The sequence below is a fragment of the Poromitra crassiceps genome, assembly GCF_964638095.1.
Source record: "Poromitra crassiceps genome assembly, chromosome: 3".
In the NCBI taxonomy this organism is placed as follows: domain Eukaryota; kingdom Metazoa; phylum Chordata; class Actinopteri; order Beryciformes; family Melamphaidae; genus Poromitra; species Poromitra crassiceps.
This window is the reverse complement of record NC_139625.1, coordinates 14792183-14815291: the sequence shown is the minus strand read 5'-3', so window position 1 is coordinate 14815291 and position 23109 is coordinate 14792183. Positions and strand designations below refer to the sequence as shown.

The following is a 23109-nucleotide window of genomic DNA, read 5'->3' as shown; positions in this document are numbered from 1 at the left end:
GGGACTTTGCAGCCCTGAATAGACCCGATCATCCTCCTCCAGCTGTGTATGCTTTGCTCGGGCTCCAGTCCGGTGCTGGCTGCCTTGTTTTGCTACCAGCCGGACAGTTAGAATGGTACTGTAGAACAGAGGTTCTCAAATGTTTTTCAGCCAAGGACCCCTTATAAGATAGAAACTACCGGGGACGCCCTCATTCTGATTTTGGGCTCAGCTTGTTTCCACGGTAACGTGCTTGACATTTAAATTGATAGGTTTGTCAGATTAGAATGTAATCCATGAACCATTTTAGATTTAGAGCATAGCATATTTTTGTTGAACTATGAAGCTTTTGCACACAAAAAAGTTTTTTTTTCCTGAAAACTTTTCACGGACCCCCTGGCAAAGTGCCATGGACCCCTGGAGGTCCCCGGACCCCCATTTGAGAACCACTGCTGTAGAACATGTAAACAAGAAACAGTCTGATGTCACATAACATCTATAGGCTAAGCTAATTTGCAATGTTTGTCCCTACATATAATATGTAATAACACCATAACATTTGCCTCACTGCAGGCACAAATCATCCCCCCCACTGAACTAGCAGCATGGGCCATGTTTAACATTGACTTTGTACATGTGGAACAATTGTGATATTTACAGGAATTGGGTCATGGGCAGTGTTGTGGAGGTCTGAGACTATATAAAACGTCTACTACAACAGTTATGGGTAAGACCAAACTGATTCCTCACATCATGACACTTGGAATGAATTAATATCCGCCAGTGGTGTAATGTAACAAAGTACTAATACTTGAGTACAGTACTTAAGTATTTTTTCTCTGAGTATCTGTACTTTACTTGAGTATTTAGCCTATAGTTCTGTCAACTTTCACTTTTACTCCACTACATTTACTTGTACTTTTACTTTCAATACTTAAGTACATTTAATATCAGAAAATGCCTTTTGATACTTAAGTAACCTACAGAAATTATCAGCTACTTTAAGACTTTTACTCAAGTAATATTCTAATGAGTAACTTTGACTTTTACCAAAGTCTTTTTCTGTGAATATATCTGTACTTTTACTCAAATATGGCTTTCGAGCACTTTATACCAGTGGTTCTCCAATTCTTTCACATGAAAGACCCCTAAACTGACAAAAATTAGACCACAGACCCCCATTTGATAGGATTTTGTACCACGGGCCCCCATATGATAATAAGCTTGATGCTTTTAGATGTTTTATTACAGAACGTGTATAAAACCCACGACCAAAATAGTAATTGTGTTACCTACTTATGAATGAAATTAGAGCAAAAATAAATTACCCCTTTTGGCTGGGGACACCCTGGAACCCCCTCAAGGACCCCCATTTGAGAACCACTGCTTTATACACCACTGATATATCCACCACTAGTGCAGGTCTTCTAAATAAATTGATATTGGCAATACAAACAAGACCATTATCAAGTTAATACACATAGAGATAGCCTACAGGTGTGGAGATGATTCATAAAACATTTGGATAATAAATGAAAGAAAACCAGAGAAGTAAAGGCAATAGACATGTTGGCGTATTGTTTGGATCACATTTTTTCAAAGAGCTTATAGACCTTTATTGACATAATGCCAAAACATCCAACACCTTTTGAGTCACTGGCCTGCTTTATAATCAGAAGATTTAATACGGTATTTGTAAACACAGGCTATTTGCCATGTGATTTTGCACTAACAAATGTATTAATTTGTAGGTCACTGCTCTGTTGTGTGAATGCAGACATGGAGAATATGATTGCGTACAGATCAACTGCCAACTGCCCTGCAGGTGGCAGTAAATGTCCTTTAGTCATTTCCTCTGGCTGTGACAAAACAGTTGCCATCAACAACAGTAGACAGAAGACATACTTTGAGTCTGACATTCACCTGAAAGTAATACACTTTAACGATATATAGCGCGCAGCACAGAGAGATCGAGAGAGGGAGGGAGGATGCACACGGCACTGTCCAGTAATGATTCCAGCGAGAATAACGTTTGGTTAACCTAACGTTACCTGATGTGTTGAGTGAGGCAGTCGAAAACTGCACTTCCCTGTCTATATTTTTTGTTTCACTTCACATTCACTTTCAAGTTTAACGTTACGTCTATCTACTAGCTCATGGAGGCCGCACTTGGGTGGCTAAACTGCATTTACTTGCGTTGTTTACCCTTCACTACACCGGATTATATTGATCGTTTAACCCTTGTGTGGTGTTCGGGTCTGTGGGACCCGTTTTCATTTTTTATTAAAAGAAAAATGATACAATTAATTAATTTTTCAAACTGAGACTCACTGACTTTGGCTCATTTTCTGTGAAGAACATATATCAGAATACATATTTAATGACCACACACCATACACCCCCCCTACACATTTCTATTACATATAAGATGTCCGGGTCCACTGGACCCGGACATCTTATATGTATGAATTAACCATTCTGTATTTTCTTGCGCTGCCTTCATTGCTTTGTGTGGCTCTGCATCTCAAGATGGCGGAAAGATTCTCTGCTCAGAGGGCCTTAGAGATCATTTTTGAAGAGAGAGAAGCTTTTTTCCTTTTTTCCCATTTTATCATAAAAAACGGATAGCACTTTGATAAATGTGATCTAACAGAGGTAAATGATCAATATTAACCATATGCTCTCTTCATTGCTAGTAATTGGGATAAATTAAACATCTGGTAAGTATCTTTACATAAATTGTTATGGCTGTATTGATTTAAAAACCCAATAATGCGGCGGGTCCACCAGACCCGCAAACATTGGCTGAGTAACAAAAACATGAACACCACACAAGGGTTAAATGAGTTGACCAAGTGACGTTAACGATAGATACCGCGCAGCAGCACAGAGAGAGAGAGAGAGAGAGAGAGGGAGGGAGGATGCACACGGCACTGTCCCTGATACAGTAATAATTACAGCAAGAATAACGTTTGGTTAACCTAACGGTTTAACAGCTAGCGCCATTTTTAGTGTCTCAATTTTGTTGTTTCACTTCACGTTTGCTAATATACGTGTTTAGACAGATCGTTCGTCGTGTTTTCAAGCAAATAGCGGCATCCACACATCGATTCCAATCAAGTTTAACATTAGGTATATGACTAGCTCATGGAGGCCGGGGGGGGAGGGGAATCTCGGCAGGTGCAACCAGCCGTTTTAAGTTAAAACAGTACCAAAATATGGTGGGAATGGAAACTTCGCAATTCTCGGTTGGGATGTAGAACACCTGTGCTGATTGAAGCAGTTACTCACGGACACAGTTAAAGCTAGCTGATTGCTGTTTCAACTTGCTAGCTAAAACAGGCTAAAACAGCTAGCGCCATATTTGTTTCTAGCGCCAGTGCGCGTACCTCTCGTTAGCCAGCTTATTTGAGTGCATTTTGTCCCAATAAAGATTTTTCAAGCTCACCTGTCGCTGTATCCTCCTTAGTGGTCTGTGCTCGTTTGGAAAAAAACATGGCTCGACTAAATCCGGACATCTTCTTCATGTTGAAGGCTTGAAGATATGAAGGACGCGTCTGTCTCTGATCTCTCAAAGTTCAAACCTGCCCCGCCCCCTTTAGCCTCTCCGTCAAGACACTGCTTTGAAAGACCGCGAAAGAGAGCGAGCCATGATATCGCGATATCTCACTCTGTCGTAATGTTTTGTTTTGTGGCATTGATTGCTGTACAGCGTACACGTTAGCTAGCGTTAGCATAAGCTAACGTTATGCTACGCCAGCTCCCCTTAATGCTTTGATGCCATTTCAAACTAACCTCAGCTAAAGCATGAAGTCATGTCAACCCGTGTTACTGTCTGGCCCCGTGTCCGTGATTGTGAAATAACGTGCATCAGTCTGAATTAACTTAACATGTAGCCAAACTCCATTCAAAAACATGCAGTTCTAGCTCTGATATAACGTTAGCTGTTATGCAGTCTGTCTGAAGTAACAGTAGCACTTAGCAGACGGTGCTGTTTGTAATGTCTCTGATATCATGTCTGTGCATATTTCTATCTTATTCTTATAATAATAATAATAATAATAAGTATTCTTATTCTTATAATAATAATAAGTATTATTATTATTATTATTATAGTTGTTGTCGCCTGTACAGTAATGCTGATTGTAGCTTCCTCAGTGATGCAAACTAGCAAACTGTCACCCTAGAAAATGTGGATAAAAAGCATATTTCTAGCTCTGCTGTGTCTGTATAGCTCAGTGTTGGGGTAACGCATTATGAAAGTAACATATTACATGTAATATATTACTTTTGGCAGTAACTCAGTAATATAACTTCTTATGAATAGGATTTCAGTAATATTATATAGGCTACCAGTTACTTTGTCAAGTAACACAAGTTACAAATTGAGTTACCTTTTTTTAAAGCACATATTTAAATAATCTTCCAATCAAATGGTGTGTTTTTATGCTAATAACCAATACAGATGACAATAACTAATGAAAAGGATAACATTTCGAATTTTGGGCGGGTATACACTGACTTCCCGGTTGAAATTATTTTTCGGGATGGCTCCAGAGCGGCGATGTCATTCTGCTACTGCTGTTATTTTGGTGAAAGTAATGCAAAAGTAGTGTAAGTAACAAGTTACTCTACACAGACAGTAATATTGTAAAGTAACTTATTACTTTCAAATGAAAGTAACTAGTAATATGTAGCATATTATATTTTGAAAGTAACTTGCCCAACACTGGAAATAACACAAATGGAATTATGCAGTGACCCAACAAATTTAAACACATTAAAACTATCTTAATTTTAAGATTTCTTCTAGTATAGCCGCCAATTGGTCAAAGGTCAAAAAGTCAGGATAGGGTGACTTCCCTCCTCATGAGGCGATGGATAGAGGAACTCACCTGAGCAGCCCAGAGCCTGCAGCAAGGCCAAGAGAAGGATGCTCCACTTCATCTAGCACCAAACTGAACCTTAGCTCTTCATTCAGCTCCCCCCTTCTAAATATGTCCAACCTTTGTCCTAACACACCCCCGCCCCCCGCCCCCCGCCCACCCTCCATAAACCCTAACCTGGGCCGGATTATCCATATATGGCATCGGGTGAGTGCACTGGCCATTGCATTTAAACCACAATTATACTGATTACTACTAGGGTAAGGGTTGTCCCGATAGTCGCATTTCTAACTTGGATAGCCACAACACATCAAGAGGCATAAGAATAAACAAAGACAGATGGACCAGCAGATGCACAATAAGGAGGGAAAAATCTGATGTTAAATATTTTCATTAAGAGAAAGCACTGCTGGTATCGATACTCTTGCAAATGAGTATTGTGTCTGTTTCAAATTTGTAGTATCAATACTTATCGTTATCGATACAATTGACAACCTCAATTACTACCATTTGACAGTTTGATGTGTGTGGAGTCATACTTTATGTCTTTGTATTGTCGTCTTATCCAGACCTGCCTCCTGGTGGCCACTTGAAGGCAGTGTACCTTTTCATATAACTGAAAATCATTGTCCTCTACGGGATGTTTGCTACTGCTCGTCATGTAGAAGCTTGTTGGTTTGACTCTCAGCCCTCTCATTCGTTTTCAGCAGTGTGAACACTTGTAGAAATAAGATGATGAAGGTCAAGTCAGAAGTGGCTCAGCAGAATCTGGTTTGTCCTCCATTACCTGACAGTCTGAGTATTGGTTCAATCCCCGATCAGGGGTGAGTGTTCTGGCTCAAATGCAATGTCTTTAACCTGACTGCTCTGGCTTTCTCCTCTCCACCACATCTGCTGCCCTGTAGCAGCTGATTCCTAGCTGGATATAGCCTGGTTCAGTCCCTGATGATGGGAGGGAAATGTTATTGTTCAAACTCAGCAGTGGTAAACACACTGGCTTACAGTATAACTGTATCATGTCATATAACAGTATATTTGATTGACATGATATGTGCAGGGAGGAATACCAAATGTTAGTCAATCATAGTTGATTGACAGTGAGTCCATCCATCTTCAACCACTTATCCGGGATCAGGTCGCGGAGGTAGCAGTTCCAGCAGGGGACCCCAAACTTCCCTTTGCCTGGCCACATTAGCCAGCTCTGACTGGGTGATCCCGAGGCGTTCCCAGGCCAGCGTGGAGATACCTCTCCACCTAGCCCTCGGTCTGTCCCGTGGTCTCCTCCCAGCTGGACGTGCCTGGAACACCTCCCTAGGGAGGTGCCAAGGTGACATCCTTACCAGGTGCCCGAACCACCTCGTAGTTGTATTTGCTACTGACCAATGATGATTGGTAGTCCTTTTTCAGCACAATCCATGCTATTCCTCAGCTCCAGATAGTGAGCCACAAACCAATACAAGGTCAATGGGGTCAAGGCTCACTGAAATGTACCTTCTGCGCTCTGTGGAGGAAATTTCAGGGAGCCTCAATCACAGACAGGAGTGTGACCCCATCCTTTGAAATTCTACCGCAGTTGACGTTAAGTTATCCTTTATTTATCCCCATGGGGAAATGCATCCTCTGCATTTGACCCATCCTCTACTAGGAACCTTCCTAGAACTAGGAGCAGTGAGCAGCCGTCGTGCAGCGCCCGGGGACCAACTCCAGTTCTTTTGCCATTGCCTTGATCATTGACAGGAATGTTAACCCTAACATACATGTCTTTAGGCGGTGAGAGGAAACCGGAGCACCCGGAGAAAACCCACACGTCACGAACACGGAGAGAACATGCAAACTCCACACATGAACATGATGAACTAATAAAATGCATCTCTATATTGACATGAATAAACCAACATGAACGGTCACCAACCTTTCTCTCTGGATCATCAAAAACTTACAATTGTAGATGGTAAAGCTAGCATACTGTCCTTTATTCAACTCTCATTTCAGCTTTGACTAGAATGATCAACCAGTTTTGGGGCCATTGATTTATTATGATTGGCATCATTATTTGTTATGATTATTATTGTTATAACAATTATTATTAACGTAACAATAATGATAATAGTAATAATAATGAATGATGTGTGTGGTTGGTTTTAGTCAAAGCAATAATACTTATGCATGGTACAGAGTTCTCTTTGCCTTATGCAGTTGGTTACTCTTCATTTATTAAAAAAAGGCATGTGAGGTGGAAGCTCATCACATCTCATCATTGCCCGTTTACAAGAATAAACAACTCAGTGACCAGTGTCATCTTGGTCTTAATTGAATTGGTCTCGTTTGAATGGTGCGTACAGCTTAAAATGAGTGTGTGCGTGAACCTTAAAATCTTACCGTGCGTGCAGCACACAAGTTGAATTTTCTTTGACCTGAAACGGTGCCAAAAGCGTGTGTGGAACAGCACACAGCAAGTTACGTGACATGCAAAAACGGCACAAACGTTTCCCAAACGCACGCTCAAAATTTGAAACTTTTATTTTGTGAACCAATGGAATGGACAATGCAATCCATCTGTGCTTTCTATCTTGAAGGACACTAACATGAACAATAAGGAACAAAAAAAAAACCTCAAGAAAAACCTCAACGGCAAAACGTGACAGCTGGTGCCAGAGAGCGGGCATCGTCACGGACGGCGCCTTCATTGGAGGGGACAGGCAGGACAACAATACTCATAAAGCCTGGACCTGGGGTGGTGGTGGTGTGTTTGGAGGGGAACCGGGTTGGGGAAGGGGGTGTATGAGGTTTGAGGTGTTTGGGGGTGCGGGGCATGTCGAGAAGAGTCCCCCCCCCCCCCTCCAATGAGGCCGCCCAGTCTAGCGATGTGCGCCTCTGGTTTAAGGTCTTTTAAACAGTACACACAATACAAAAATATGAGTCAGAAGCACAGGAGAATGATTCACCTGCTATGGCAAACGCAACCCCTTTTGGACAATGGACACTCTTGTGGATTCAAAACGCAAAAGGCAGTCTTCGGTGTCTCGTCTCATACAAGTGCTTTGAACTTTTAAAACTCTGGCCATTTAAAACATATCAACCAACACCAGCTGTCAAGTATTAGCATAACAAATAATACCATGAACACATTTCATCATGTTGCAAATTCAAAAAAAAAAAAAAAAAGAGAGAAGAAACTCGAGGTTCACTCATGTCCAAAAAAATAATAATAAAAAAATGCACCATTATTTTTGCACCTCAATTTGTTGTCGGAGCATAAAGGACGCAGTTAAATGAAAATATGACGGATTTGAAGAGGGATTGGCCTGTGTGTCCATTTGCTGCTGGAAAAGAGAGTTGCAGAACTCAATAACAGAGGTCCATCCCACACAATCAAGAACATCTTAAACGTCCTACTTCTTTCTTTTCTTGACCCCCTGTACAAAATCACAAGTCTCTCAGTCCTAAACAATCCATTTGGTGGCTCTGCCATTTCGGAGCAGACATCGAAGACGTTTTTTAAAAAATATATATTTTATGGGAAAGCTTTCTTTTAGAAGACGAGTCTCGAGCCCAAACAGCTTCTGTGGGCCCAGCCGGTCACCACCGAAAAAAAAGAAAACACCTCACAGAAGCTTCACAGGACCCAGAGACACAGAAGCACAAAACCTATGTCTATTGTCTCCATAGCCGCTGTAATCCCATACCACCTTCAGTGCTCGCAGTGCGTCGTGGTGCACAGTTACATTTGCAGCAGAATTCATAGATCTGCCTTCCTCGCCATTTGGGAATTTTCCCGGAAAAACAGTACGAGAAATTTCATGGAACATTGTGGGATTGAACCAAAACAAGTGAGCGAGGGAGAGGCCGATCTGTTAACAACTAGCTTCAAAAGCTAACGAGCCACACCTCTCACCTAACGAGCCACACCTCTCACCTAACAAGCCACACCTCTCACCTAACAAGCCACACCTCTCACTCACACTAGTAATCACTTCTAGCATTGTTCTCTTCTAGCATTGTTCGGAGGTGCGTCTTACAGAAAGAGCAGCAGTCTCCTGAAATCCTTTACCAAGCCACAAAGCAGCTGGAGGATGAGCTCCGCACATCACTTCGCCTGCCCAGGAGCACCGCCCAAGAACGTTCACGTCAACTCACTGCAGATCATTCTCAACTTTTTGTGTGCTTTTCTTTGTATTTTGTGGAGGAGAGGGGAGGGGGTGAAGGGAGTGTTTGTCAGTCACCATGGTAACAGTAGAGGGGAGGGGGTGAAGGGAGTGTTCGACTGGTCAGTCACCATGCTAACAGTAGAGGGGAGGGGGTGAAGGGAGTGTTCGACTGGTCAGTCACCATGCTAACAGTAGAGGGGAGGGGGTGAAGGGAGTGACTGGTCAGTCACCATGCTAACAGTAGAGGGGAGGGGGTGAAGGGAGTGTTCGACTGGTCAGTCACCATGCTAACAGTAGAGGGGAGGGGGTGAAGGGAGTGGCTGGCCAGTCACCATGCTAACAGTAGAGGGGAGGGGGTGAAGGGAGTGACTGGTCAGTCACCATGCTAACAGTAGAGGGGAGGGGGTGAAGGGAGTGACTGGTCAGTCACCATGCTAACAGTAGAGGGGAGGGGGTGAAGGGAGTGACTGGTCAGTCACCATGCTAACAGTAGAGGGGAGGGGGTGAAGGGAGTAACTGGTCAGTCACCATGCTAACAGTAGAGGGGAGGGGGTGAAGGGAGTAACTGGTCAGTCACCATGCTAACAGTAGAGGGGAGGGGGTGAAGGGAGTAACTGGTCAGTCACCATGCTAACAGTAGGGGGGGGGGTGAAGAGAGTAACTGGTCAGTCACCATGCTAACAGTAGAGGGGAGGGGGTGAAGAGAGTAACTGGTCAGTCACCATGCTAACAGTAGAGGGGAGGGGGTGAAGGGAGTGTTTGTCTGGTCAGTCACCATGCTAACAGTACTGAGGTAGAGATTTGTCGCGGGTTCGAAGACCGATGTTTTCATAAGCTCCCCAGCCAGAGAGGTGCCAGGCCTCAGCTTCCACAGCTACACACTTTTGGATGGACAGACGAACAGCTTGGACATGGCGTTTTTCTGTCCGTCTGTCTGTGCTGTCTGTCTCTGTCTGTCTGTCTGTCTGTCTGTCTAAAATCCCTGGTTCCTTTGTGAGCTGGCAGGCAGAGAAAACCATCTATGGTGACTGCACGTGAAACACTGGGATTCAGGTGGCGAAACACACACACGCACACGCACACACTAATCAATTAGCTTATCTTCATAACACTATTGAGCTGGAGGGCGATGGCTCAGTGGCACGACCTCACCTCTACATGTGAAAACACTGCTTTCCCTTTGTTACCTTTGCTACATTCATTCATCAAAACCTGACAAGTCGGCTGGCTCTTTCCCCTACGAGGGTCAATTCACTTTGACTCCAAATCAATTCACACACACAAAAAAAAAGGATTTCCATCAAAAGTTGAAAATGCCGCCGCCGCTGCTCCTGCTAATCAGTAATCAGTCTAAAATGAAACCACCGAGAAAGATTGTAATATCGTTTTTTTATATAAACCTACAAATTCCACTTTCAAAATACGGTTTGACTTGATTTGAGAGTTGCGAGTCAAACCCGAACCAGCTCTCTAAGTGACTCACAGATACTAAAGCTTTTTCGCACGTCATGCGTTTGAGATGTTCGGACAAGATGCGACAAAGTGGCGCTTCAACACCGAAACGCCAACAGAGTGAAAATGATCAAGACCTAAATGTGTCTAAGCCTTTATTCCTGGCCTGGGACCAACCCCACCTCACTGTGTACGACAACTACAAAGAACAGGGCGTCAATAAAACCAGTCAAAAAAACCGCAGAGGAAAAGGAAAAAAAGAGGAGAAGACAGGAAATCATTTTTAACTGACGACATGGGATAATAATACTAAAGCTTTGCATACAAGCGAAAACAAAACACAAATAGCTTGCGATGGCCGTGTTTGCTTAAGAAAAAAAAAACAATCCAAATCGTTTCCATTTTGGTTATACAGTTTCTCTTTTCCCCTGCGCTTGAGCTTCACAAGCATGACGATGGTCGTTCTCTGCAGTACGGCAATAAGTTGCACATTCAGAGTGGCGTGTTGCGTAGGCAGCTCCGTATCTGGGAGACGTCCCACACGTTTTGGAGTGGAGACGTCCCACACGTTTTGGAGTGGAGACGTCCCACACGTTTTGGAGTGGAGACATCCCACACGTTTTGGAGCGGATATGTGGGCAGAACTTTGGCAAAGATTGGCGAGGTGGCAGCCGCGCCCTTCTGGATTTCTCACGATTGCGTGGGTTGGGGAGTCTTGGGGGGGGGGGGGGGCAGTCGGGAGGCGGGATTTATGAGGACGGCAGCATCTGTTGTCCATGAAAAGCGAGCGGCCAATGGCTGAGGGGAGTTTGGGAGCAACTGCCCCTATGGGGAGAGGAGGGCGGGGGAGCGAGGCGGAGGCAGGGGGGAGGGCAGGGCGGGGCGGGCGACGACTCACATGGACTCAAACTCGTCAATGCGCTGCTTCGTGTTGCCCGATCGGATCTGACGCAGCGTCTTGTATTTGTCTCGGCCCGCCTTGACGTTCTCGGCGTGCAGCAGGTCGTTTGTCGTCTTCTTGGTTTCGTCCCGGGCGTCCGCCAACTCTGAGCTCAGCGCCTGGAGGAGGGAGAGCACAGAGAGAGAGAGAGAGAGAGAGCGAGAGAGGGGGGTGACAGGGAGAGGACACAGAGAGAGGGGGGCGACAGGGAGAGGACACAGAGAGAGGGGGGTGACAGGGAGAGGACACAGAGAGAGGGGGGTGACAGGGAGAGGACACAGTGAGGGGGGTGACAGGGGGAGGACACAGAGAGAGGGGGGCGACAGGGAGAGGACACAGCGAGGGGGGTGACAGGGAGAGGACACAGAGAGAGGGGGGCGACAGGGGGAGGACACAGAGAGAGAGGGGGGGCGACAGGGAGAGGACACAGAGAGAGGGGGGTGACAGGGAGAGGACACAGAGAGAGGGGGGTGACACGGAGAGGACACAGAGAGAGGGGGGCGACAGGGAGAGGACACAGAGAGAGGGGGGCGACAGGGAGAGGACACAGAGAGAGGGGGGTGACAGGGAGAGGACACAGAGAGAGCGGGGCGACAGGGAGAGGACACAGCGAGGGGGGTGACAGGGAGAGGACACAGAGAGAGGGGGGCGACAGGGGGAGGACACAGAGAGAGAGGGGGGTGACAGGGAGAGGACACAGAGAGAGGGGGGCGACAGGGGGAGGAAACAGAGAGAGAGGGGGGTGACAGGGAGAGGACACAGAGAGAGGGGGGCGACACGGAGAGGACACAGAGAGAGGGGGGTGACAGGGGGAGGACACAGAGAGAGGGGGGTGACAGGGAGAGGACACAGAGAGAGGGGGGTGACAGGGGGAGGACATAGAGAGAGGGGGGTGACAGGGGGAGGACACAGAGAGAGGGGGGTGACAGGGGGAGGACACAGAGAGAGGGGGGGTGACAGGGAGAGGACACAGAGAGAGGGGGGTGACAGGGAGAGGACACAGAGAGAGGGGGGTGACAGGGAGAGGACACAGAGAGAGAGGGGTGAGGTAGAGAAGAGGAGAAACATATCATTAGACACCTGCATCATCTCAGAAGTCACTCTTACTGCAACCAGGGTTCCCACACCTTATCAAATTCACTGACTTTCCAAGGCCCAATACCCTCAAATTCAAGGACCCAACATGGCATCGTTTGAGACATGGATCAAGGTTATTTATTACTGTTACAACACTGAGAATAATTTATAATGAGAAATAACAGGCTTTAGAGAAGCTCACAGACAACAATTAAACAGATAGGCTTGAATGTGTGAACTGTGAACACTTCTCAAGTGTGCCGTGTTAACACTCCAATATGTAACTTTTTACCTGATATAACCGATTTGAATACATTTTGATGGTACACTCACTTCTAATAAAGAATGGCACCTCTGTAATTCCCACTCTGCCCCCTGAACGCCTGTTTCCTGCACCATGTAACTTCAAGATTCTGTCAAGTTCCCTGGGACTCCCATTTCCCGCTGCAGCTCCTTCACATATAAAAGCTTTCTGCTGACAAACTAACGGGAGACTTTTATTGTGAAGTATATATAGGAAGTGAAACGTGTTTATCGCTTGCCAACTTGATTAGTGGTATGATTAGCGACAGTTTCCCCCCCCCCAGCCAATCAGTTATAAACACTGCAGAAAGGTTAGCAAAGTAGAGAGTACAAGCAGAAAGTTAAATAAGGATGATACTTGAACGTACAAACAGGGAAGTGTAGCATTTATTACTTGTGGCAGCAGAGGCCGCTGTTGCTGCTGCTCAGCAGAAAGTTACAAGTTGGGGGCTTTAACATCAAGTAAATAAATAATAATCTATTTCTATTCTTGCACAAAATACATTCAAGCACTTTCAATGACCCTCAACCCTCGACCAATGAACGTCTATTTGTATAATTTCAAGGCCTTGATTTTCCCCCTCAAATTCACCAACTTTCAAGGGTTTCAAGGACCTGTGGGAAGCCTATGAACAACAAAGGCACCAATGTGTTCCTTCCTACCGTGTCTACAGCCTCCCTCTGTACATCAAAATCATTTAAATCTTGAATTCAGGTTTCTGATTTGTGTCTGTTGTATATATTATGATTTTCTTTTAGTAATTTCATCTCTTGATTTGTCTTCTGACTATTGATGTGACCGCTGCGCTGCATACCGTCTTACACTAAATCAACTTCCTCATATGTAATCTGATTACCTACTGTGGCAATAAGTGATTATGATTCTTAAAACAAGTACACAAATTCTTCCAATGAGGTGAAACAATCCCTTGTTTAAAGTCTAACTTCACTTGTTTAGAGAATTGTCTTGAAAACGTGACAGTGACAGAAACGAGTCAAATCATTCCCCTACAGCCAGTGTCAAGTCACTATATCTGCAGTCCAAGTCGAGTCTCGAGTCCCCAGTGTTCGAGTCCGAGTCACCAAAGAAGATTTTGAGTCCCTAGGTTACTGAATGTGAACCCGCATTTAGGTGGAACACACGTGCCTGCCCTGGAATGAAATTGAATAATGTCACTGTATTAAAATAGCTATCAATATGTTAAGCCAAATTATTAGGGCCTATTACAACAACAACAACAAAAGGTCTATCAATTAACAAGTCTGAGTGCTCATTTCCAAGTTCTGAGTCATCAGTGCTCAAGTCCAAGTCGAGTTGCGAGTCCTGGGAATGAGTCCAGGACTCGGGGCTGGACTACAACACTGCCTACAGCCTAAACAGTGAAGCAGATAATGTGGGGCTGACCTGCAGCTGTTTCTTGACGCGGTCGTTCTTCTGGGCCTCAGTGAGGCGCTCCTCCTCGCTCATCAGGTCCAGGTCCACGCCCTCGTTGGAGAGCTCGGCGCTGGCCTCGGCGTGGTTCTCGTCCTGCTCGTCGTGCTCGCTCTCCGTGCTGCCGCCCGCCGGCACCGGCACCACCGTCATGGCCGACTTCAGCTCCTCCTTGGTCTTCTCCAGGTCCTCCTGGGCCGACATGGCCTGGGGAAGGAGGGGAGGAGAAGGAAAAGAATGGAAACACCAATCGATAAACGCATGGGCACTGAAATCAACTCAAGAAGACTAGAAGTGCACTCAAGAGAGTGCAGACCTCCGCCAAGGCTCACATCCCCCAAGCCACTCCCCTTCGTATTCCTAGCTATGCCCCCTTTTCCCTAGCCCCGCCCTCTCCCATTGACCCGACCCGACCCAGATCGGATTCGCTCTGAAATGTAATGGCTTCTTCCTTGGCCCTACCCCCTCCCACCAAGTTTCATGAAAATCAGCCCAGTAGTTAAGCCATAATCCTGCTAACAGACAAACAAACGGCACCGAAATCATAACCTCCTTAGCGGAGGTAATAAACCTCATTCACCTCATGTAGCGATGAAACGGTATGAAAATGTCATATCAATTAAAGTGACCCCAAAAAATTATCACAGTTATCAATATGATCGCGCTATTGTTAAAAGGTGCTGAAAATGTTTTAAAAAAATGACTGATAATGTTACACAATTTCCATAAAAATACCTCCCCTCCAAGAACGGAAATATTGAAAAACACCAGGTGGAGTACTCTATCATCATCTCAAACTAATAATTGATTCCACTTAATGGTCTAACCACATTTGTGAAAATGTGGTTACTTGAAGTGATAAAACTATTTTTCCAACAAGACAGCCATAACATGCAGTGGCCGGGAAGATTTCAAGGTTTTCCCATGTTCGTTTCGTCCCATCCCCACCGCAATTGTGTGTGTGTGTGTGTGTGTGTGTGTGTGGGGGGGGGAGGAGGGGGGTGGATGGGGTGTAGTACCTTGTGCTGCCACTCTGAGGCCTCATCCTCTTTTTTCCTCTTGGCTTCCTCCAGGAGAGCAATCTTAGCTGTGAATTCGCCAAGCTCAGCCGCCTGGGAGAAAAGACAGACCAAGACCCTGCTGTCACAAACACACACAGAGCTGAGGGGGGGGTTCCGTTTGTCGAAAATGAGGTCAATGCGGAAATGCCCAAAACGGCAGATCCTCCAATGGCCAACTGAGGCTGGCTCCAAAATCGAGCAAATCCCCATTGACCCCCATATTAAAATGTCCAACTTTACAGCAGAAATAAACAAGTTTACAGCTTGCTACAAAACAAAACAAACAAAAAACGGTTTTGGTCTCTACAGCTAATTTCATTATAACTGTATGGGGGTGAGTTCTTATATAACTCACCTGTTTAGCGTAAAATAGACAATAAAAAAAATACTTTTGGCCATGATGGGCAAAAGCTGACCAGCTGACCGGAGACAGCAGACCAATAGCGGGCAGGCTCTGTGAACCCCTGGTGAGCTGCACGAGAACCAAGATGGCAGTGGCCAAAATGCCAAACCTGAGGCTTCAAAAGAACAATCCCACGAACCAATGGGTGACGTCACACGCACTACGTTCAATCAATCGCGCACACACACACACAAACAGACAGACAGACACACACACACAAACAGACAGACAGACACACACACAGACAGACAGACAGACAGACAGACAGACAGACAGACGCACCAGTTGCTCCTGGTTCTTCATCTGGTCTGCGGCCTGTTTGGCCAGCTCTGCCTTGGCCTCCTCTGCAGCCTGTCTGTCTCTCTCCAGCCGCTCCGCCTCCTCCCGAGCTCTCCTCCTCTCCTGCTCCAACTCCAGCGCTCGCAACGTCTGCTCCTCAAGCTCTGTGGGCAGACACACGCACATGCACACAGATCTTTGTGAGTCGGATCGGATCCGCTCCAAACTCTCGTGGCTTCTTCCTTGGGCCATGCTACACCCTTCCACCAAGTTTCATGAAAATCGTCCCCGTAATCCTGCTAATAAACAGACAGACAGCACCGAAAACATATCGTCCTTGGCAGAGGTAATAATATTGCTCCTTCTTCTGAGAGTTCCTGCACATTTCGACTGTCCACTAGGTCAGTCACTCTATAGCGCGATGATGGGTGGGTCTACAAATACATCAGATGTGTGTGGGACTGAACAACAATATTAATAAGTGAAAACATCAATTCATCTTTTCTTTTCATCCCGGTTAAAGTTAGCATTATGAATACACGAGGTTGGCCTCGACTCGCGGCCCGCGGGGGATTCTCTAATAAGATGGAGAGAGAGAGAGAGAGAGAGAGAGAGAGCAGCAAAGATGGATAAACAGTTGGAGAGAGGAACAGAAAGCCGGGTACCTTTCTGGGCTCTCAGCGTCTGCTCTTCGATCTGCCTCAGCCTCTCCATGAGTTCGTCCTTCTCTCGTTCTATCCGCTCCTTCTCTTTCTCTGCGTGCTCTCGCTTCTTCTTCTCGTTCTCCAGCTGGGCCCTGGGAAGTGACATTCAGTGGTTTTGAGTCTGAAAAACATTTCTGGTAGCGCTGCCCAATTTATGCCAGAAAATCATAAGCATGATTTTTTTTTTTACTGATATTGAGATCACGATTATTTAATTTATTTATTACTCATTACAACATCATGCATTTATTGAACTTGATTTTTTTTATACTGGACTTCTTCTCACTTTAAATATAATTGAACTGAAAAACACTCAATTCAAAAATGAGAACTCCCACACAATTAAACAAAAGAATAACGTTTCGGTCCAACGACCTTCATCAGATAAACTTGTAATTGCAAGTGGAGACAGTGTGCGGGAGTTCTCATTCACAAATAGGCTAACTAAAATAAATGTGAAAATTAATTTAGTTGTATCTTGATTATCTTGTTTTCATAATTGTGGGAAGCCAAAATTGTAATTAAAATTAAAATGTGATTAATTGCACAGACGTCATTTCTGGTTCTACTAGTTGAGAGGCATCCTAGAAGGTAAAGGAAAGTTGAAGTTATTCATTCTGCCTCTGGTCAAAGGTATAAATAGGCAAGTCTGCCCTCTAGTGGAGATGTTCTCTCTTTTAGAGAGAGTTTTATCAGACTCACACACGATAGTTCAGTACCCAGTACCCGCCCCCCCTTAAGCTTTTAGTTATTCATATAAATACATACACACACAGATAATCACACACATTTAATCTCACATCCTGTCCATCCTGTGACCTCATGTTTCTGTATGGGTCTGCATTGTACCCTTAGAAGAAGAACACCACACATGAGCGTGTCTTTATCTGTCATTGACGTCCTTCTCTAGGATAACAGCTCGTCTCTTTTGACTGTATCCAAGCGCTGGCCTCTGTCTTGGCCTTATACCACTGTGTCTCCTCTCCACACTATCTGTGATGCTTTCATCCCACACAATGTAATCTCTGTGCCACAACTTACTGTGGACTATGCCTCTGTGTCAACTTATCTTGTATCATGTCAGTTGTCAGTATGCGTCATTGCATCTTATTTAAAAAAAAAAACACTAATCTCTTTCTATTCAAAGAAAATGTATTCGGCATTCTCTTCCTCTCATGAGATATTAAATATATTCAAGTAAGCCGAATCTCAAGGACTCTTACTTTAGTTGATTCTCTATCACTCTTCTAGCAACTCTTTGTGGTGAACATGTCCCACAACTGTCAGCGCTTTAGCCTACATAAAATCATGCTAATATAAGCTTGGCTACCTGCATCTGTGTGACAGAAGTGTGTGTGTGTGTGTGTGTGTGTGTGTGTGTGTGTGTGTGTGTGCGTGCGTGCCTGTGAAAAGTCCATGACTATTCAGTGAATTGGAGGATATTGACCCATGACCAATTAGATATTGCAATCTATATCTACATAAGGCTAAGATGGAGGTTGAACTACGCCAAAAAAGACAAACTTCAACAATTTCCTAAACTTATATGCATAATGTCCCATCACTTTTCCAGGACATTTTTTTCCCCATGTCTCTCCCAGTCCCAGGAGACTTCCCCATGACGACGGGGACAAAATATGTGTGTGTGTGTGTGTGTGTGTGTGTGTGTGTGCTCTCCAGTACCTCTCCATCTGTTTGTGGTGCTTCTCCTCTCTGGCCTGAGCCTTCATCTGCTGCACCTCGATGGTGTCGGGCTTCCTCCGCCTCATGTACAGCTCGTGGTTGCCCATACACAGCGCCAGGATACGCTTGTTGATGCGCAACCGCGGGGCATAAAACACAAAGTCCTGGCAGGGGGGGGAGAGAGGGGCAGAAGATTAGTCTTTAAATGCGGACATTTTGGAATGTGCACAAAACTGTCTACAAGAGGAAAGGCAGAATTATTATTGTTTGGACTTACAGGCCTTTCCAAGAATAAGTTAAAAAACTAGCTGTTAAGGTCTATGCGGCCAAACTCACGGGTGCTTTCTTGTCAATAGGTTTGATGACAAACTTCTTGTCATTGAAGGAGATGTTCCTGATCTCACTCCAGGGGAAGCCGATCTTCGGTGTCAATCTGGGAGAAGAAATGAACACATCTGCTTAATAGTAGCCTCCATACAGAAGACATCCAAACTCCTTGGACACCCCGCTCAGAGACACCGACATACAGAGGGGAGTCCAATCTTTGGTTGTATGAAATCCAGCCAGCAGATGGCGCTGGGTGTAAACAGACCACCTTACAAGGAAATGATGAGCCCCAAGTAGTCATTTTCACTTAAGAGTTTGTCAGCATTATTTCAACAGAGAGCTGTGAAGGGCGTGCTCAGGTTAAAATGGCCGACGCGCGAGAGGAAGGCTTGAAGTGAAACAGGCCCTGCGGATACACAGGGGATCTTTTATTATGGAGGGGTTTCCTTCCCCCTTTGTGCATTTTACTCCCATATTCCAAAACGGAAACAGAATTATTTTAGGCTTAAATCTGCCGGGAAGGAAACCCGGGAGAGTTACGCCCAGTCGTCTCCGATCTAAGAAGTGGGTAGGAATAGTGACATGAGAGGAAAATGAGCTACTGTATATGTAGAGCAAAGTGCCACCAGGCCAAACACATGACATGAACTAGAGCAGTGGTTCTCAAGCTGTTTCAAGTCAAGGACCCCTAAGACTGACACAAATTAGACCACGGACCCCCAGTTGATAAGATTTTGTCCCAGGGTCCCCCCAACTGATACGATTTTTGCTTTTAGGCGTTTCATCACAAAAAGTATGAAACCCATGACCTAAATAACCTAAATAAGTGTTACTTATGGATGGTATTAGAGTGAAAATGAATTATTCCCCCTTTTTGCTGGGGACTCCCTGGAACCCACTCAAGGACCACTGGGGGTCCGCGGACCCCACTTTGAGAACCACTGGACTAGAGTAGTTGTGAAATGATGAATGGAAGGCCTAAGAGGGTGGGAGAGGGAAGGAAAGGGGGGGGGAAACAGGAAGGAGGACACGGCCTGCGTTGACCTAAGGTGGTTGTCGGGAGAGGAAGGGCACGAGCCCCAACAGAAGGTCAGTGAGAGGAAATGCTGTCAGAGCTGTGAATCAAATCCATCCATTCTTCCACAGAGGAACAAGACCTCTGACAAGGGAGGACAGGAAAGACGCCCCCCTACCGCGGACGGACACCATCTTCCTTTCCCACCCGTCACCACTCTTCTCTTTCCATACGTCTACTTCTAAAACTATAACTCGGCTTCCTTGTTTAACTTCTTCTTCGTGTGTTGTATACAGTAGTCTCTGGCAAAGTGAGAAACTGGCAAAAAGTGCCAAAGTAAAAAACACTGTTCATGAGCAACGCCATTGCTGGATGGACTCTTTTCCTGGAGCCAACTTCACTGACAACGAGCAGGAAACCAGCTTTGTGGGGCACCGACTGAACACACACGCCCCGGGGTGATGTTCAACACAAGTCAGCTGCTACAGTCAAAGACGATGGGATTTCAAGCAAGACGGCCCCGACTTCAACTCACTTCCTGTCATTTTGTCACGTGGGGTTTTACCCATGGTTCTCCATGGACACGCCCACTTAGGAGACTTTCACCAGGTCTGAGTCAATGGTTGACCACCGCCCATTTAGGAGACTTGCTGCTACCGTTTGAATGATGATTTGAGAAAGCACAGAGTCTCCAAATGGACTGCATGCTGTTAAAAAACGTTGAGGTCTAACCACTGCTTGCAGTCTGTCCTGACAATATGGATTAAACGTTCAGGGACTCGGCCTGTTATTGAGGCACGGATTGAAATATGACACCGATTACTAATGTCAGTTGTTTTTTTTCTGACTTTCTATGCTTGATATATGGTCCTCAATTAGTTGATACATTTCTATTGTTTTCACTTTTAGTCGCGGGTAAATTACCTCTCCTCTTCCTTTAGAAGTCATGAGACTGTGTAACATTTTGGGTGGATTTATTTTATATATATTTTATTTATTTATTTATTTAATATCCATCATAACTCCAAATTGACATTGTCAAAGCTAAAACGACGTGTTGTTTACGGGGCTCCGATCCAATAAGGCCGGTTGTTTTTAGTGCGTAAATCCTCTGTGGTTATTATAACAGAAAGAGCCCGCATTCGACTTTTATCCCTGTCCTTCTGGCAGCAGTTGAATGGCTTCTAGATGACGGAGGTCCTTGAAGATCTCATTAATGACTATATATTAAAAGCTACACTCTGATGGGAATCCTCTCAAAAAGGCAAACTAAAAGCAATGGCTTCAGGGAACGAAGCTTACTATAATGAGTTGCTCTTTCTCTTCCAAGTTTCTGATGCTGAAATTATCGCTATTATTAATTATGTCCACACTAGAGATGCGCGGATGAGCTTTTATGCCATCCTAATCCGCGTGTATGCATGAACCGTCCGCCCGCCATAAATCCGTGCAAATTATTTCATACTATTTATAGATCCGAGCCCGCCATGCACCCGACGCTATAAACGCTATAAAAGGAGCAAACTTACGATTTCTGCTGCCGTTGGTGCGATCGCTGCAGTCCAAGACTCCAAATAAACTTCCATGCTGTATTATGTCCAGTCCACCACTTGCCCTCGTGTAGTTTACTCGGCTAACGCTATAGCTTTAAGTTTAGTTTACTGGATCGCCTCCAGTGTTGGGGGTAACTCATTACAAAAGTAACATATTACATGTAATATATTACTTTTAGCAGTAACTCAGTAATATAACTTATTACTTATAGGATTTCAGTAATATTATACCAGTTACTTTGTCAAGTAACTCAAGTTACAAATTGAGTTGCATTTTATTAAATTAAAGCACATATTTAAAAAAGATACAATAATTTCCTAATCAAACTATGTGTTTTTATGCAAATAAAAATGGTTGAAATTATTTTTCGGGATGTTCCCGGGGCGGCGATGTCATTCTACTGCTGCTGTTGTTTTAGTAAAAGTAATGCAAAAGTAGTGTAATAAGTAACGAGTTACTCTACACAGAAAGTAATATTGTAAAGTAACTTATTACTTTCAAATGAAAGTAACTAGTAATATGTAGTATATTACATTTTGAAAGTAACTTGCCCAACACTGATCGCCTCATTGTATGGGAAAATACGAACGCCTCTTCTCTTCAAACACGTCTTCAGCGGAGACTCCTTTTTGAGGGTGACATCATTGACCATATATGGACGAAAAGTGGAGCCTACCGACCTAGCACATGGCTATTGTTTGGTTTACGGCCGTGGGTCCTTTGGGGGGATCTACAATAGGCGACTAAGAATGTGCCTGAGGAAAAATGTAGCTTAAAATATGTTATATTTAGTATATTTTTCCTCATTAATGATACATCGTTTCAACCGCCCGCAACCCATCCGCTATTAATCAGAATGTTTATTTTTACGATCCGGCCCGCCCACGGGGCGGGATATCCGCGGTCAGCGCGGTTAAAACTGCGGCCTGCGCATCACTAGTCCACACCCACCTACAGCCTCGCTACGTGACCGATCCATTTCAAAGCTGCCCTGTAGTTGTGGGCTGAGAGAGTATAGCGACTTTCACTTTCTACAGAGTTGTAAATAAATATGGACGTAGCCACTCCTGTTTTGAGACGGTCGATGTTTGAGGCCTGGTGTGGCCGTCGCCATCTTGGGGTCCTTGCGCAGCTCGCACGAGACGAGACGAGGGGTTTTCCCAGAGCCGCAGCTCCGCCTGCTATTGGTCCGTGTTGGGCAAGCTGCGCGATCACTGGACAGGCCACCTGTCAATCACGCCCAAAACATAATCTTTTCTATCGTCAATTTGACTCTAAACGGGTGAGTTATATACAAATTCACCCACCGTCATGAAAGGTGAAATTAGCTATACTATGCCAAAACGATGTTTTGAACCAGGCTGTAAACGTGTTTTTTTCCCCAACTTCCCCCCATTTTCTCCCCAATTATACTTGGCCAATTTATCCCCATGCTGCCCTATTGGCTGCCCCGGTCGCTGCTCCACCCTCTGCCGGTCTGGGGAGAGCCGAGACTAGCACCGTGCTTCCTCCGACACATGCACAGTTGCTATTCGCTTCTTTTCACCTGACAGGGGGAGCTTCACCGGTAGGACGTAGCGCGAGGGAGGATCACGCTATTCCCACCAGTTCCCTTCCTTCCACCCTGACCAGGCGGGCCGACTGACCAGAGGAGGCGCTGGTGCAGCGACCAGGACACATACCCTCAAATAGGCACAGCGACCCTCGTGTTGGTAGGCAGGGGAATCTACTGGTACACTACTCGGACGCCCAGCTGTAAACATGTTTAATCCTGTTGCAAAGTTGGGCCTTTTAACATGGGGGGTGAATGGGGAACGACTCCCTTTTGGATACAGCCTCAAGTGGCCATTCGAGGAACTACAGCAT

General features: G+C 45.1%; 1 protein-coding gene across 1 annotated transcript in view; it reads right to left on the bottom strand.

Moving 5' to 3' along the window:
• Positions 1 to 9517: 9517 nt before the first annotated feature.
• LOC310774301 (radixin-like) overlaps positions 9518 to 23109 on the bottom strand; it is a 16185-nt gene continuing 2593 nt past the window's right edge. The window contains exons 4-10 of the mRNA XM_083634345.1: positions 18684 to 18780; positions 18348 to 18511; positions 16626 to 16756; positions 15964 to 16124; positions 15237 to 15329; positions 14191 to 14424; positions 9518 to 11524 (exon numbers count right to left, since the gene is read on the bottom strand). Coding sequence (XP_083490471.1) covers positions 11360 to 11524; positions 14191 to 14424; positions 15237 to 15329; positions 15964 to 16124; positions 16626 to 16756; positions 18348 to 18511; positions 18684 to 18780 — 1045 coding nt within the window. The 3' untranslated portion in view covers positions 9518 to 11359. The remainder of the gene's footprint in view (positions 11525 to 14190; positions 14425 to 15236; positions 15330 to 15963; positions 16125 to 16625; positions 16757 to 18347; positions 18512 to 18683; positions 18781 to 23109) is intronic.